We start from the raw sequence: 14,619 nt of genomic DNA, 5'->3' as shown, positions 1-14,619 counted from the left end.
TAACTCAAGAATTCTCAGACAGACTGGCATTTGGAACACCCCTGTAAGCCGAACATTTTGGGAGTTTGAGGCAGGAGAATCACAAGTTCAAGTACTGCCTGGGCAGGTTAGTGAGATTCTGTCTCAAAATTTTAAAAAATAGTATAAAAGGCTGAGGGTCAGCTCAATGTGAAGACCCTGGTTTCAGTCTCCAGTGGTGTGTGTGCACGTGTGCACACACACACACACACACACACATGTGCACATGCACACACACAAAATTTTAAGCAAATAAAATCATTATCATAAGTCATAAACTCTGGGATAGTTTATTATATCATGAAAAATAATCTATAAATTGTGCTTTCCTTTCTATATGACTATATATATATAGAGGAGACAATTTGTGCCATGTTTCCTAACCTAGGGAACATTAAAAGAGACACTATAGTTAAAGGTGTGTTGTGCTCCATACACTCAAATGTGCAATCCATTACCTTATAAACTCAAGCTTATTTACAAGTTGTTTCCAGTATATGTCACTGAAAATTTTAGTACCTAGCAACCACTGTCCTTGAGATGGCACAGTGTTTTTCACATGTGGTGAAATTTGTCTTGGTGGATTTTTTCTCCTTTTGACCATCATTCTTTGGGGGTGGTGTGAGTTGGGGGGGCTGCTGGGGAACTAAACTTAGGGGCTTGTGATGCTAGGCAAGCACTGACCCTCTGAGCTACAGCCTCAGCCTCCTTTTTAGATTTTAAATTTAAATTTATTTTATTTTGAGTTAGAGGCTTATTAAGTTGCCCAAGCTGACTGTAAACTTGTGATCCTCTTTCCTCATTCCCCCAAGTAGCTGGTGTCACAAGTGTGTACTACTATGCTTGGTCCCGTAATATCTTAAATCACGAACTGTGGTATTGTTGAGTGAAATGTCCCACTACATATACCATCTTATTAGAATTATTATGTAAATGATAGGTATAGGATACTTGACATGAGAGTTTTGGGCTTGCAGGCTAAATTTATTTATTAAGCTATCATTCCTTTACATCAGCCTATTTTTAATTAAAAATTAATGAACAGGTAAAAGTTATATATAAGTAAATATATTACAGTATGCTTCATGCTTTGATGTATGTATGTATCATGGAATGACCATATCAATGTATTTAATATGCGGTACTTCAGATGCTACCATTTTTTTGGTACTGAGGCTTGAACTCGGGACCTTGCACTTGCAAGGCAAGAAGTGGAATCACTGAGCCAAATCCCTGGCCCAGATGCCTATCACTTTTGTGGTGAGAACACTTTTTTAAAAATCAACTCTTTTCACAGTTTCCTTTTTGTTTATTTTTTCTTTTCTGCAGTACTAGGGATCAAACTCAGGACCTTGTGCTTGTTGAGACAGGCAAGGTACCATTAAGCTAACTCAACTGGCCCTTTTTGTGGTTTTCAAGTATTCAAAAAATTATTACGAATTGTAGTTACCATCACATATTAATTTTCCTTTTAATATGGTATTTGGCAGAACTCAAAAATCCCTAGCAGGTCTGGCAAGTTGTGTTTGGAAATTGTTGCAGCTAAATATATATATGTTATCTGGAGAACTACAGGGTTGCTTTGTGTGGGTTCTTGGTATGGGTTTTAATATCTAAATCCAGAGAGACAAATTCATCTATGGTCATAGTCTTTCTACTACTCACAAACCTATGAACAAATTTCCAGATAGATGTTAAACCAACCAGTGAATCATTTCAGAAATTATAACTATATTAATCCCCAGTCTAGGGCGAAATAACTTGAGAGGAAATTATTCAAATTCTAATCATATTTATATACTTTTGTTTTCTTGTTTACATCCTATGACTAGAAATTATAATCATAAATGAATCAAATATAGACTATAAAGGAAAATCTTAAAGGCCAAGGAGACTGTTTCCAATGAGTTTGAGACCCTTATTATCCAAACCTAGAGTTTACTTGAATGAAATGAAGCTCAATGTGTCAGATGCTGGCAGTTTTGATGGGGCCCCTACATGCTTTGGTGAGTGCTTATCCAGAGGCTAGTCTAGTATTGGTAACCCTCACAGGCTCCTGGGAGGCATTTTCTCAGGTGCTCTTGGGTGCTCAGCAATCTCTTCAATAGCAGCAGCTGCTAACTGGGCACAGATGAGGCTACCGGGGCAGACTGAGTCATAGTTTCAGTAGGCTAAGGACAGGCTGGTTTTAGGAGAGATGGTCAGCCATAATGGGGGAGTTAAAATGGACAAGTTAAGAATAGCATGGGGCTGGGGATTTAGCTCAGTGGTTCCTCACAAGTTCCTGCCTCACAAGTACAAGGTCCTGAGTTCGATCCCCAGTACAGAAAAAAAAAAAAAAAAAAAAAAAAAAAAAAAAAGCACAGAATGTCTTGGCAATTACTCATCATCCTTAGTAGAAGAAATGTTGAGAATTGATATTACTGTCTTAGTCTACACACAAACTACACAATTAACTCTACTGTGAGTTGAAATTTTTATTTTTATTGTAGCATTAGTATTAAGACCATACATAAAGCCATGTGTGGGTGTACACACTTGTAATCCTAGCACCATGGGAAGCTGAGGCAGGAGTACAAGTTAGCTATTTAATAAGACCCTGTCTCAAAAAAAAAAAAAAAAGAATAAAATAAAGCTGGGGATATAGCTCAGTACTAAGTTCCTGGGTTCAATCTCCAGTATTGTAAAAAACAAAAATGAAAACACAAAACAATACAGATATAGCTTAAGCCAATAGTAAGATGTAAAGACCATTCTAAGGTTACACAAAAGTTAATCCTGTAGGCTCAGAAGGCTGGATGGAAATGGGACAAAAGAAGAGATTGAAGATTTGGTTGGAAGGCCACTGCCATGTATTACCCTTGAACAGAAGGACAGATGGGGATTTTATGACAAATGAGTGAAAAATGAGAAAAAATAAGCTGTATGGCAGCCTTGAGCTACTAGTGACTGGCAGTAAGACCAGCTGTACAGAGAGCTGTGTGGCTGGGATGCACAGAACATGAGAAAACTACTCTTTGTGGGGAGAGGGGAACCAGGGATCAAATTCCAAGATGTTGCGCTTGTGAGGCAGGCAGTGGAACCCCTGAGCTAAATCCCAAGCCTGAGAAAACTACAATTTAAAAATGTACTTGAAAGCAACAAACAAGAACACTGTGCTTAACAACCGCAGGTTGGGGGCTTCCTGTCTCCCCAGCTTTCTCCCCATCACAACCACCATACTGGGCCTTTGGATGCTGTGCTTCTCTTCTTCCTTTTTGTTCCCGGTCAGGAATGCGGAAGCTCGCTGGGAGTGGAGCTGCCTGCATTCTGGCGCATTTCCTCACTGCCACCTTCAGGCTCAGATGCTGGGGAGCTGGCGGGAACACACTGCCTATACCTGAAGGGGTCCTTTAGTAGATGGTCCAGTTTATTTTCATAACATTCTGTAGCTTGTAGCAGATCCTCACTGAGCTTGTAGGTAGCAAGAATTTGGTGCATTTTTTGGAGGCAGATTTACAGCTGTGTTATATTTCAGCAACATAACTTGTCTCATCCCTCTCAGATGATTTTTTGCTTTTAGGAAAACTTTCTAAGTAATTTTTGACTGTAGTGTCTTCAGACTTCCTTTCATATTCCTTAATGTTGCCATGGCTGGTGTTAAGTTGTTGCTTCTCAGCACTGGGAAGCTCCTTGCTGAAAGCTCTCTGATAGCATTCTTCTGCTTTCCTGAACTCAGTGAGATCACAGGGTGCATTCAGAAAATGTGGCATCTTCTCAACTTTATTTTTATAGTCAGTAATTAATGCTCTCAGTTCTTCAATCTTCTCTCTATCTCCTTGGGCTTCAGATTCTCCTGTATTCTGCACTTGATTTACTTTTTCCTTGTAGTAGCGTATAATTTGGGAATAGAGGTAGCGATTGTTTGGAGTGGAGTCCAAGGCCCTTAGAATGCATTCAATAGCTTTGTCTAAATTACCTTTTTTTCTGTAAAATTTGGCTGCACTTTGTAGGACATCTGTTTGGTGAGGAGCCTTCACCAGGGCCTCTTCAATCAGTTGTACCGCTTCAGCTTCATTTATTTTCTGTAGTTTCAGGGCCAAGAGAGCTTTGATATATTGATTCTCTGGACTCAGCTCAATAGCCTGCCTCAGAGCATTGGCAGGGAACTGCCTCCATGGCTTATAATCCAGGCGGTACATTGCAATTGCTAGTCCAGAGGAGAATTCTGCGCTGTCAGGTTTCTCTTCCAGAGCCTTCTCAAAGCACACCTTCGCCCTTTCATTTCTTCTACACTGCAGTTGTGTCCATCCTTCCTCAGAGTCAAGCTCAGGACATTCAATACTGTAAGGATTAGAAAACTTTGCACAGACCTGTTTTACCTTATCAGCATAAGTCTGAGCAACTGAGAGCTGGCCCATGTGATAGTAGACCCATGCATAGTTTCCCCAGGTGACCAGACTTCGGATTTCTTCTTTCCCAGCATGTTTTTTCTTGATTAACTCTTCAGCTTGCTGTAAGCATTCCAGGGCTGCCTCATTTTGACCTTGTAGATGTTTCAGGTAGGCCAACAAGTTGTACATTGTGGCTTTGAATTCAGTGCTTAGCAAATGAATCTGGTTACACACTCTGTCTTCTAGATGACTTAAGATGCCCTCTTCCTTGAATAAGTTCCAAGTGAAGTGACATTTTAGCTGTGGAAGGATTCTCTCCAATGAATTCTTGGTGACTTCACTGTGGAGAAAATATACAAAGTCACCATGATGTACACCTGCCAAGCACTGCACCCTTTAATGGTTACATTTATATATGAACTTGACTGGGTTATAGGAATGTTAGATATCTGGTTACAAATGAGGAAACTTCCTGGGGGATATTAGACCACATTGTGAGGCACAAGAAAATATTCACTTTTGAAGAATTATTTCCAAATGCCAGTTTCCCAGCTCTGAAATACTCTACTTATTAAATGGGCAATCTTTGCTTTATGTCAACATCCTGACCATGCCTTTTACGTTTCATTCACTCGGTGCTTTGTCTCCTCACATTAAATACCACTTCTACATGCTGGAAGTTCTCAAACTTTGATGTACAAGTACCTTTAGCCTTTTTCAAATACCTCACTCCCATTTCAGATCTACTGAATCTGGTTTCACAATGCCTAGTAATTTGCATTACAATAGAGCATTCAGGATGTTCAGGATGCAAGGCATCTGCAAAACACATTTTGAGAGGGTGTGGACCAGAGCAGCTTCAGGCAGGTCCAGCCTGGGCCCTGCCTGACCCTAGGCACTTGAGCCCATAGGCCCCAACCAAAGACCTGCCTGGAAAAGAGTGGCACAGGCACACAAGCAAGCAACAGCCAAAGACCCACCCTGATACCATTGGTAAGGGCACACAGACCCTAGCCACAAGCCTTCCCAGATACCACCAATGAGGGCACACAGCCCACAACAAAAGCCCTCCCAGACAACAGCTAGGTAGGAGAGCAGGCCTTAGCCAGAGGAATGTCTAGATAAAGTCCCAAGTGTGCATGGGCCTCAGCTAGAACCCTGCCTGGACAACAGAACAGTGCAGGGATCCAGAAGGCCACCATTCTGGACCCAGGAATTGGTGTACTGGTGAGCACCAGAGTAAAGGCTCCTCAGTGGCTTGCTGAGAATTGAAGACCACTGTGTGAGCAAAACTTGCCTCAACAAAGGCACAGCAGGTTGCATCAGTTGAAAGGAGAAGACACACAAACAAGTCTCAAAACCAGACCTCCAGATTACCTAAGTTAACTGCACAGGGCAACAAGATGGAACAATCTGACACTCAACCACCTGTACTACCTGAAATGGCAATGAAAGAGGAACTGGAAAAAAAATGAAATCAGAAATAATTTCTCAGAAAACAACAACAGAGATTGTGTCCATACGGCAAGACTTGATTAATAAATGTAGAGTAGACACCGATTAAAAAAAATAGAGGAGCTGAGGAACATGATGGAATCCCAACATAGGAAACAAGAGGAATCCATAAAAAGGTGCAAACAGATTTCCAGGAGATTAAAAACCATTGAAAGTTTATGCAGCAAGGCTGGGGGTTTAGCTTAGTGGTTCTGTTGCCTGCCTCACAAGTGCAAGGTCCTGAGTTTGACCCCTGGTACCAAAAAAATAAAAAAAGTTTTCACAGCATAATGAGCCAATGTGAGGACAGAATTTCAGATATAGAGGAAAGGATTTCAATTAGTGACAAGGAAAAGAAACATTTCTTAGGCAGGCAGCTGGAATAGCTCAGTTGAAAACATTTCCTAAAAATAGTAAGGGACCATGAGAAATTAATCCAGTAGCTGCTAGACAATTCAAAGAAGAATAACATAAAACTGATTAGAGTCAATGAAGAAACAGAAGACAGAGCAAACGACATTTAAAAAAAAAAAAACCTGTCCACAGAAGTAATGGCAGAAAACTTCCCAAGAAGCGAAAAAGAACTTGACATACAGATAAGTGAGGAATATAGGACTCCAACTAGCCATGATAAAAAACAAAAAGCAAACAACAACAACAACAGCACAAAACTACTCCTAGGCACATAATAAGTAAGATTCCAGAAACCCAACAGAAGAACGAAATTCTATATGTAGGGAGAGAAAGTAAACAAAGCCCATTAGGATCACAGTAGACCTCTCAATACAAACCCTAAAGCAAGAACAGCTTGGACTAGCATATTTCAGGCCCTAAAGGAAAACAACCTCCGATCCAGATTGATGTACCCTGCAAAACTATCTTTTAAAATTGATGGAGAAATAAGATATTTTCATGACAAAGAGTACCTGAGGAACTTCATGAATATAAAACTGGCATTTAAACAATATCCTAGTAAAAGACAATGAGGACCACAGGCCCAGGAAGCCCAACTGAATGAGTCCATTATCCAAGAGAAGAAATTAAATGCAAAGGGGGAGGTTCCAAAAACAGGAAAAGGAAATAACAAGGATAAGTCAGTACATACCAGTTACAACCATCAATGCTAATGGTCTCAATTCACCAATAAAAAGAAATAGACTGGAAGAATGGGTCAAGAAGCAAGATCCAACAATATGCTGCATAAAAGAATCACATTTAATTAAAAAAGAAACTCAAAGACTGAAAGTTAAAGGGTGGAAAACAGTAATCCATGTGACAGGCACCTGAAAAAAGCAGGAGTAGCTATCAAATGGAATTCAAACCAATACTGATTAAGAGGGACAAAGGAGGACACTATATTCTTGTAAAGGGAAAAATTCAAGAGGAAGAGTTGACAATCATAAATGTTTATGCACCAAACACTCGTGCACCAAATTATATAGAACTAATACTAATGGAACTGAAAAATCAATTTATCACTAATACAATAATAGTGGGGACCTCAATACCTCTCTGTCACAAATAGATCCACTAGACAGAAAATAAACAATGAAATACTACAACTCAATCAAACTCTTGAACAAATGAACTTAACAGATGTTTACAGAGTGTTCCAACCCACAAAATCAGAAAACACATTATTTTCAGCTGCACATGAAGGATTGTTCTTCAAATGGACCACATACTTGCTCGTAGAACAAGTTTAAGTAAGTGCAAAGGAACTGAATTTATCCATTGTATATTATCAGGACATAGTGTGCTAAAATTGGAAATCAATAGCAAAAGAAACCACAAAAATTTCATAAACAGATGGAAATTGAACAACACAATTCTGGATAAATCAATGGGTCACAGAGGAAATTCAAGAAGTAATGAGACAGTTTCCACAAGTAAATGACAATGTCAATACAACATATCAGAATCATTGGGACACAATGAAAGCAGTCTTACAAGGGAAATTCATAGCAGTGAACACTCATGTTAGGAAAACAAAGAGAGCCCAAATAAACAACCTGATGTTGAATCTCAAACTTCTTAAAAAAAAAGAGGAGGACAAATCCAAAGCTCATACAAGGGAGGAAATTATAAAGATTAGAGCAGAAATCAATGCAATGGAGACTAAGAGAACAATACAAAAAATCAATGAAGCCAAGAGTTGCTTCTTTGAAAGAACAAACAAAATTGACAAATCCTCAGCCAAACTTATCAAACAAAACAAAACACACACACACACACACACACACACACACACACACAATAACAAGATAGAAAAGGCCCAAATCCATACAATAAGGCATGAAAAAGGTGAAAATACAGCAGACCCAGCAGAAATCCAGAGGATCATCAATACCAACTCTGAGATCCTATATGTCAATAAGATGGAAAACACAGAAGAAATGGAGAGATTCCTAGATATGTATGAAATCACCAAAGTTGAAAAAAGAGGACCTAAAAATTCTAAACAACCCAATATCAATCAAGAAAATTGAAAATATAATTAAAAACTTACCAAATAAGGAAAGTCCAGGCCTTGATGGCTTCACTGCTGAATTCTACAAGACATTTAGAGAAGAACTATTGCTACTATTGTGTAAACTCTGCAATGAAATAGATTTTTTTTTTTTGGTACCAGGGATTGAACTCAGTACCTTGCATTTGCAAGGCAGGTGGTGGAATCACTGAGCTAAATCCCCAGCCCTCTTCAGTGAAATTGAAAGGGAAGCAATACTTTCAATTTCATTCCTGGAAGGCTGGGATTTAGCTCAGTGGTTTCAGCACCTTCCTTGCAAGCACAAGGACCTGCGTTTGATCCCCAGTGCCAAAAAAAAAAAAAGAAGAAAAAGTTGCTATCCTCAGGGGGCTGGGGATGCAGCTCAGTGGTTCTGCCTCCTGCATCACAAGCACAACGTCCTGAGTTCAATCCCCAGTACCAAAAAACAAAAACAATCAATTTCATTTCTGGGAGAAAGCATCACCTTGATCCCCGAAGCAGAGAAAGACCCAACTGAAAAAAGAAACTACAGGCCAATCTCACTAATGAACATAGATGCAAAAATCCTTAATAAGATACTGGGAAATAGAATGCAGAAGATCATCAAGAAGATTGTACACCCTGACCAACTGGGATTCATCTCAGGGATGCAGGGATTGTTCAACACATGCAAATAAAAAATGTGATACACTATACAAATAGAAGCAAGGACAAAAATCATATAATCATCTCAGTAGATGCAGAAAGAGCATTGGACAAAATCCCACATGCATTCATGATAAATACCCTACAAAAAATTGGAATAGATGGTCTCTACCTCAACCTGATAAAAGCCATCTATGAAAAACCAACAGCCAATATCAGACAAAATGGTCAAAAACTGAAATCCTTCACACTAAAATTAGGAACAAGACAAGAATGTCCACTATCACCACTCTTGTTCAATATAGTTTTGGAAACATTAGCCACAGCAATTAGACAAGAGAAAGAAATAAAATGAATAAATATAGACAAGAACTTTCAGATGACATAATTAGACATTAATAGACATCATTCAGAAGACATTTCATTATTTTCAGATGACATGATATTCTACATATAGGATCCCAAGAACTCCAATCAACATCTTCTCAACTTAATAACCAAATTTAGTAGAGTAGCTGGATACAAGATAAACATACAGAAATCAATAGCTTTCCTATACACATACACAAACAGATTCACTGAAAAAGGAACTGGAGAAAACTCCCTTCACAATAGTATGCAAAAAAATGAAATACTGAGGAATCAACCTAATGAAAGAAAACAAAAACCTCTACTCTGAAAGCTATAGTCTCTGAAAGAGATTGAAGAGGATATCAGAAAATGGAAAGACATCCTTTGCTCCTGGTAGGAAGAACTAATATAGTGAAAATAGCCATACTTCCAAAACTGCTATACAGATTCGATGCAATCCCAATCGAAATTCCAGCAGCATACTTCACAGACCTTGAAAAAAAATTCATTTGGAGTAAGAAGAGACCTAGAATAGCAAAAGCAATTCTAGGTAAGAAAGACACGACAGGGGGTATTACAATCTCCAACTTGATACTATACTACAAAGCCACTGTGATAAAAACAGCATGGTACTGGCAAAGGAAAAAGAAACCCTTCTCCACAGCTCTTGGGAATGTAGACTAATGCAACCACTGTGGAAATCAGTGTGGAGATACCTTAAAGAACTAGGATTGGAAGTCCCATTTGAGCCAGCTATTTCCCTGCTAGATATCTTCCTCAAAAATAAAAAAAATCATACCGCAAAGATATGTATGCACCCATGGTTTGTAATAAATAAAACTTGGAAACAGCCCAGTTGCTCATCAATGGGAGACTAGAAAAAAAATATGTTTTTGATATTTTATATATAAAATGGAGTACTACTCATCCATAAAGAATGAGAAATTAGAGACATTTATAGCTAAATGGATGTACATTGAGGCGATACTCTTAGGTGAAATAAATAGGGCACACATGTGTAATTAACAAATAGTTTCTCTGGTGTGAGAAACTGAAAGTGTAAATAAGGATCAAGATGAATAATAGATAATGTGAAATAGGAAGAAAAAGTTCAAAGGGGAGGGGAAAGTGGGAAGTTTGGGAGGGCATGGTTGGGTACGACTGCTTTATGACAGAAATAGACAAATCTCCATTTAATCTTGAAGCAAGTTATGAAAGACAGTTTTGAGCAAATACAATAGGAACTCGGAGGCTGCATTGCTAAAAGCACTGACTCTTCACTCGGACCAACAGATATTCCTTGGCAACTAAAAGCATGACAGAAGCTTGGCACCTTTGCTTTCATTTTGTATCAATTTTCTTTGGTACCTTAAACTATAAGTCAGATTCTGCTAAGGTCTGCACGTAGACATATTAATCATTAAAGACTGTCTGTTTGAAAACTGGTAATACAAGATCAGTTAGTCCTAAATTCACCTACCCTCTCTCACCTTCCATCAAGACTGAAGACACCAAAATAAGAACAGCTAAGCTATTTTAAGGATTCCAGGTATAGTAAGTCTTGAAGGCAGATCACCCCATGGTGAGAGTGCCCTCCTAAATAGGAGAAATCATCTCATGTTGGGAACCAGATTGTCCCCCAAGCAATGATGATTTCCCTTGAAGAACCTCAGAGAACCAGGCCTGAGCTAATGATGACCCAGACCACAGCTTGACCAAGGCTCCTCACTATGTACACTTCTTGCTCTTTGTTTTGTTCCCTCCCCCGTATAAACCTGAAGCTCCCATCAGCACCAACACACCCTGTGTATTAAGGTGCTAGTCTTCCTGCTCCCCCATGTGGTCACACCGAGTAAAGAAACACCTTTCTTGTGTCATCACCACTCATGTCTCTCTAATTGGACTCTTGGGGAGGATGGTGGCAGAACCTGGTCTGTTGCAATCCCCATAATTTAGGCCTAGGAACCTGATAACAGAAATTCTAAAAGCAGGTTTCTCAGTGGGATCCTGGAGGACTCTCATAGCTGGCAGATATCTGATGTTTCCCCCTTCTGGTAATGTTTGGCACTTCTGGGGAAGAGAAGTCCAACCTGCTTCTGTCCCTATGCAGATGTGGGTTTCATTCAGGCCGGCATACTTGAGAGGGTTCCACTCAGGCCTTCTGGGATAAGTGGCTGTATACACACATGAGCACAAGACATTGTAAAGCTTCTGGTGAAGGCTGCCTACCAAGGCACTCGGTAGTGTCTGGCTTTCTGGCCAACTTACTCACACAGACACAATTACCATCACTCTTGACAGGGGCCCATTATATAGAAAAGGTAACCTGCGGCACATTACAGTGAATTCCTTTCACTTTTCCCATTCCCAAACATGACCTTGCAGAGCTTTTACAAGTTCTTGGAGCTAAAGTGGGCAGTCAGTGTTTGTTACCTCCCTGAGGGAATAGCTAATAGGATCCCCAGGCAATTGCCCAATCTCTTCAGTCTTCCCTATAGTTCTATTGTTGCAAAACTGTTTTTTTCTCTTTGTTCCTTGGAGGCTGTACAATGAAGAACTCTTAACAGGTCTATATGCTTTTTCAAAAATCAGATTTACTGAGGTTATACTTTACATATCACAAAATACACCCATTTTAAGGTACAGTTTGATGAGTCCTGAAAAATATTTATACCCATGTGATGGGAGGGCAGGGACAAGGGGAAAAAATGAGAATCAAGACCTGTTATGTAAAGGTACAAGATCCCAATGATGAATGTAACTGTACTGTATCTCTAAAATGTACCAATAAACTCAATGAGGAAAAAAATATTTATACCCCTTTAAACATATAGACTATTCCTGTCATTTGGAAAAATTTCTTTGTATATCTTGCTACTTCATTTGCATCATCTTTAGGCAAACACTGGTTGGCTTTCCCTCACTAAAAAAATCTAACCAGTATTATATCAGTTTAAGGAGTTATATTTTTCAGAAGTATTTTTTTCTACTGTTCACAGGTATCACCACAGTGAAAAAAGTTTTAAACCTTGTTTTTTACATATAAGACAAAAATTAAAATGTTCATCTGTTGAAACTGTTTCTCCCACTTTCAACTTTGAAAGAAGCAAACATTTCAGTTCTACATGAGTTAGACAGATGTGGTGCACTGATTCTATCTTCCACAATGTCTGACAAAATAAATGTTTCTAAAAATCACAAGAAAAAAAAATCTCTGGCTTGGTCCTTTCAAAGAACACTAGTTTTGAATCACAAACATTGTGCCTGTGTGGAGTTAACCCTTTCTAGTCTCCCTCTCGCTCTACCGAACTCCATCCAGTGAGCAGTTCTGGCAACTTAAGGATCCTGAGTATGCACACCCAGAAAAACCACAGAAAGAAAAAAATCAAATCAACAAACCACTGTTAAAGATCCTCAGGGATACAGGCATGTTGAATGTGTAAGTCAAGAACCTCCTTGCACAGTAAGAAGCTCAGTTTACAATCTGCATTCCAGAACAGGAGTGGTTTAAGCATTCCCATTTCACTAACCTCATCGCTTCTTCTGCTTCTTAGCTGTTGAACAAAGATGCAGACCAGTCTGGTCTTTTTTTGCTCTGCAGAAATCTTTCTGGTCTGCCTGCAGTAAGTGCTGGAGAGACTAAATAGTGAGGGGGTAGGAGGCGGGCTTAATGTACCAGCTGATGCTTTCTCTGGGTTTCTAAGTGGTAATTGCCTTTTTGAATGGGAAAAGGAAATTGAAAAGTGAAACTGATTTGAAATCAAGAGAACGAAAATGAAACCTAACCTAGGAGTAAGACTACTGTGGACCCTCAGGCTACAACCAGCCTCACGTATGAACAACTTGGGTTACAACCAGGTAAGCTTTAATGTACCTGAAGACTTAGGGTCTTCAGTTATGACCTGAATGCTGGTCTTTCCTGTGTGAGGTTAACAGAGAAATCCTGGGCCAATGTCTCTCTAAGGATACTGAGATCTGCCTGGAAGAAAATGTGGCCCAAAATTACACATAAGAGAGACTTTGAAGGTTGCTTTGAGGAGTCTGAGCCTTCAACAGAGCCTGGGGTTGATGCCACTGTCCCTTTCGCAGTGTCCATAGGCTGACAGGTAGTGGTGATGCCGAGGACCTGGGGGAGGGACATGCAGAGGAGCTGTCTACAGAGGAGCTTCAGCAACTCCTGGCTGAGCAACACCGAATGGCAGCTGAGGGGCTTTCTGAAGAGGAAGAGGAGAATCAATAGTCAGTGTAGCACAGTTCTTCTGAAATAAAGCAAATTCTGAAAAAATTTACAGAGCTACAGATATTTGCAGAGATGACTCACTCAGAGAAAAAGCCAATCGTTGCATTCACTTGCTTAATGACAATTTCATGGCATACCCCTGAAAAATGTTTAAAAAATATAGAAGCAGACAACTTCAGTTTTTATTTCTGAAAAGGTTGGGACCAAGAGAGCCAGAAGCTGGCCCTCATTAAAAGGTGGTTGGGGAGGTTTGGAACACATTATAAGAATTTCCATTATTTCTTCAGGGACAAATAGTCTTGACTTACAACCAACTTGAGTTACAACCAGTCCTCAAGAATGAACTGAGTTCCTAAGTCAAAGGTCCACTGTACTTCTTCCTTGAGGCTACACACAGCAAAGAGGCTTCAGTAGCAGAACTGACCCAATTTAAGGTTTTTCCAACACAGTTTCACAAGATAATCAGTTCCAGAGATTGTTTTTCTATTCCATGAAAATAGCCTGAATTTGGGCAGACCTATAAATATAATTAAGAATTAAGTAAGAATTCTTACTTATGAATTTGCTGTTTTGTCAATAATAAAATACTATACCTTTAGGGTCAGGGATTTAGCTCAGTGGTTCTGCTGCCTGCCTCACAAGTGCAACATCCCAAGTTTTATCCCATTACCAAAAAAACAAACAAGCAAACAATAAAAAAAACTATACCTTTATAAAAGGTATGAATACTATCCTTATATCACTGGCTAGCACAGTTTCTTGTGATAATGGAAACTGAACTTACAGGCAAAACTTTACAAGGTAGGAGAAAATGGGGGCGGGTTACCTAAACAAAACATAATAAGAGAACATAGGAAAAGGCCTTTGGTTTAAGAAAATAAAGGAGGCGAAGGTCAGCAGAGGTGAATCAGAGTGGCTGCAAGAGAAGGACCTACCAGGGCCAGTTTTATAGTGCACTATGGGCTGCACGCACACACACACGCACACGCACACACATCATAATGTAT

General features: G+C 39.4%; 1 protein-coding gene across 1 annotated transcript; it reads right to left on the bottom strand.

Moving 5' to 3' along the window:
* Positions 1 to 2,671: 2,671 nt before the first annotated feature.
* Positions 2,672 to 13,024, bottom strand: Ifit3 (interferon induced protein with tetratricopeptide repeats 3). Its single transcript, XM_010605014.3, is given in 4 exon segments — positions 2,672 to 3,469; positions 3,471 to 3,529; positions 3,531 to 4,731; positions 12,903 to 13,024. Coding segments are annotated over 4 exon segments (1,449 nt in total). The 5' UTR covers positions 12,908 to 13,024; the 3' UTR covers positions 2,672 to 3,285.
* Between the last annotated feature and the right edge of the window lie 1,595 nt (positions 13,025 to 14,619).

Source organism: Fukomys damarensis, unplaced genomic scaffold, assembly GCF_012274545.1.
Source record: "Fukomys damarensis isolate Sample0158 unplaced genomic scaffold, DMR_v1.0_HiC HiC_scaffold_20, whole genome shotgun sequence".
Lineage (NCBI taxonomy): Eukaryota > Metazoa > Chordata > Mammalia > Rodentia > Bathyergidae > Fukomys > Fukomys damarensis.
Note: the sequence above shows the minus strand (reverse complement) of the source record. Positions and strands in the feature narration are given on the sequence as shown.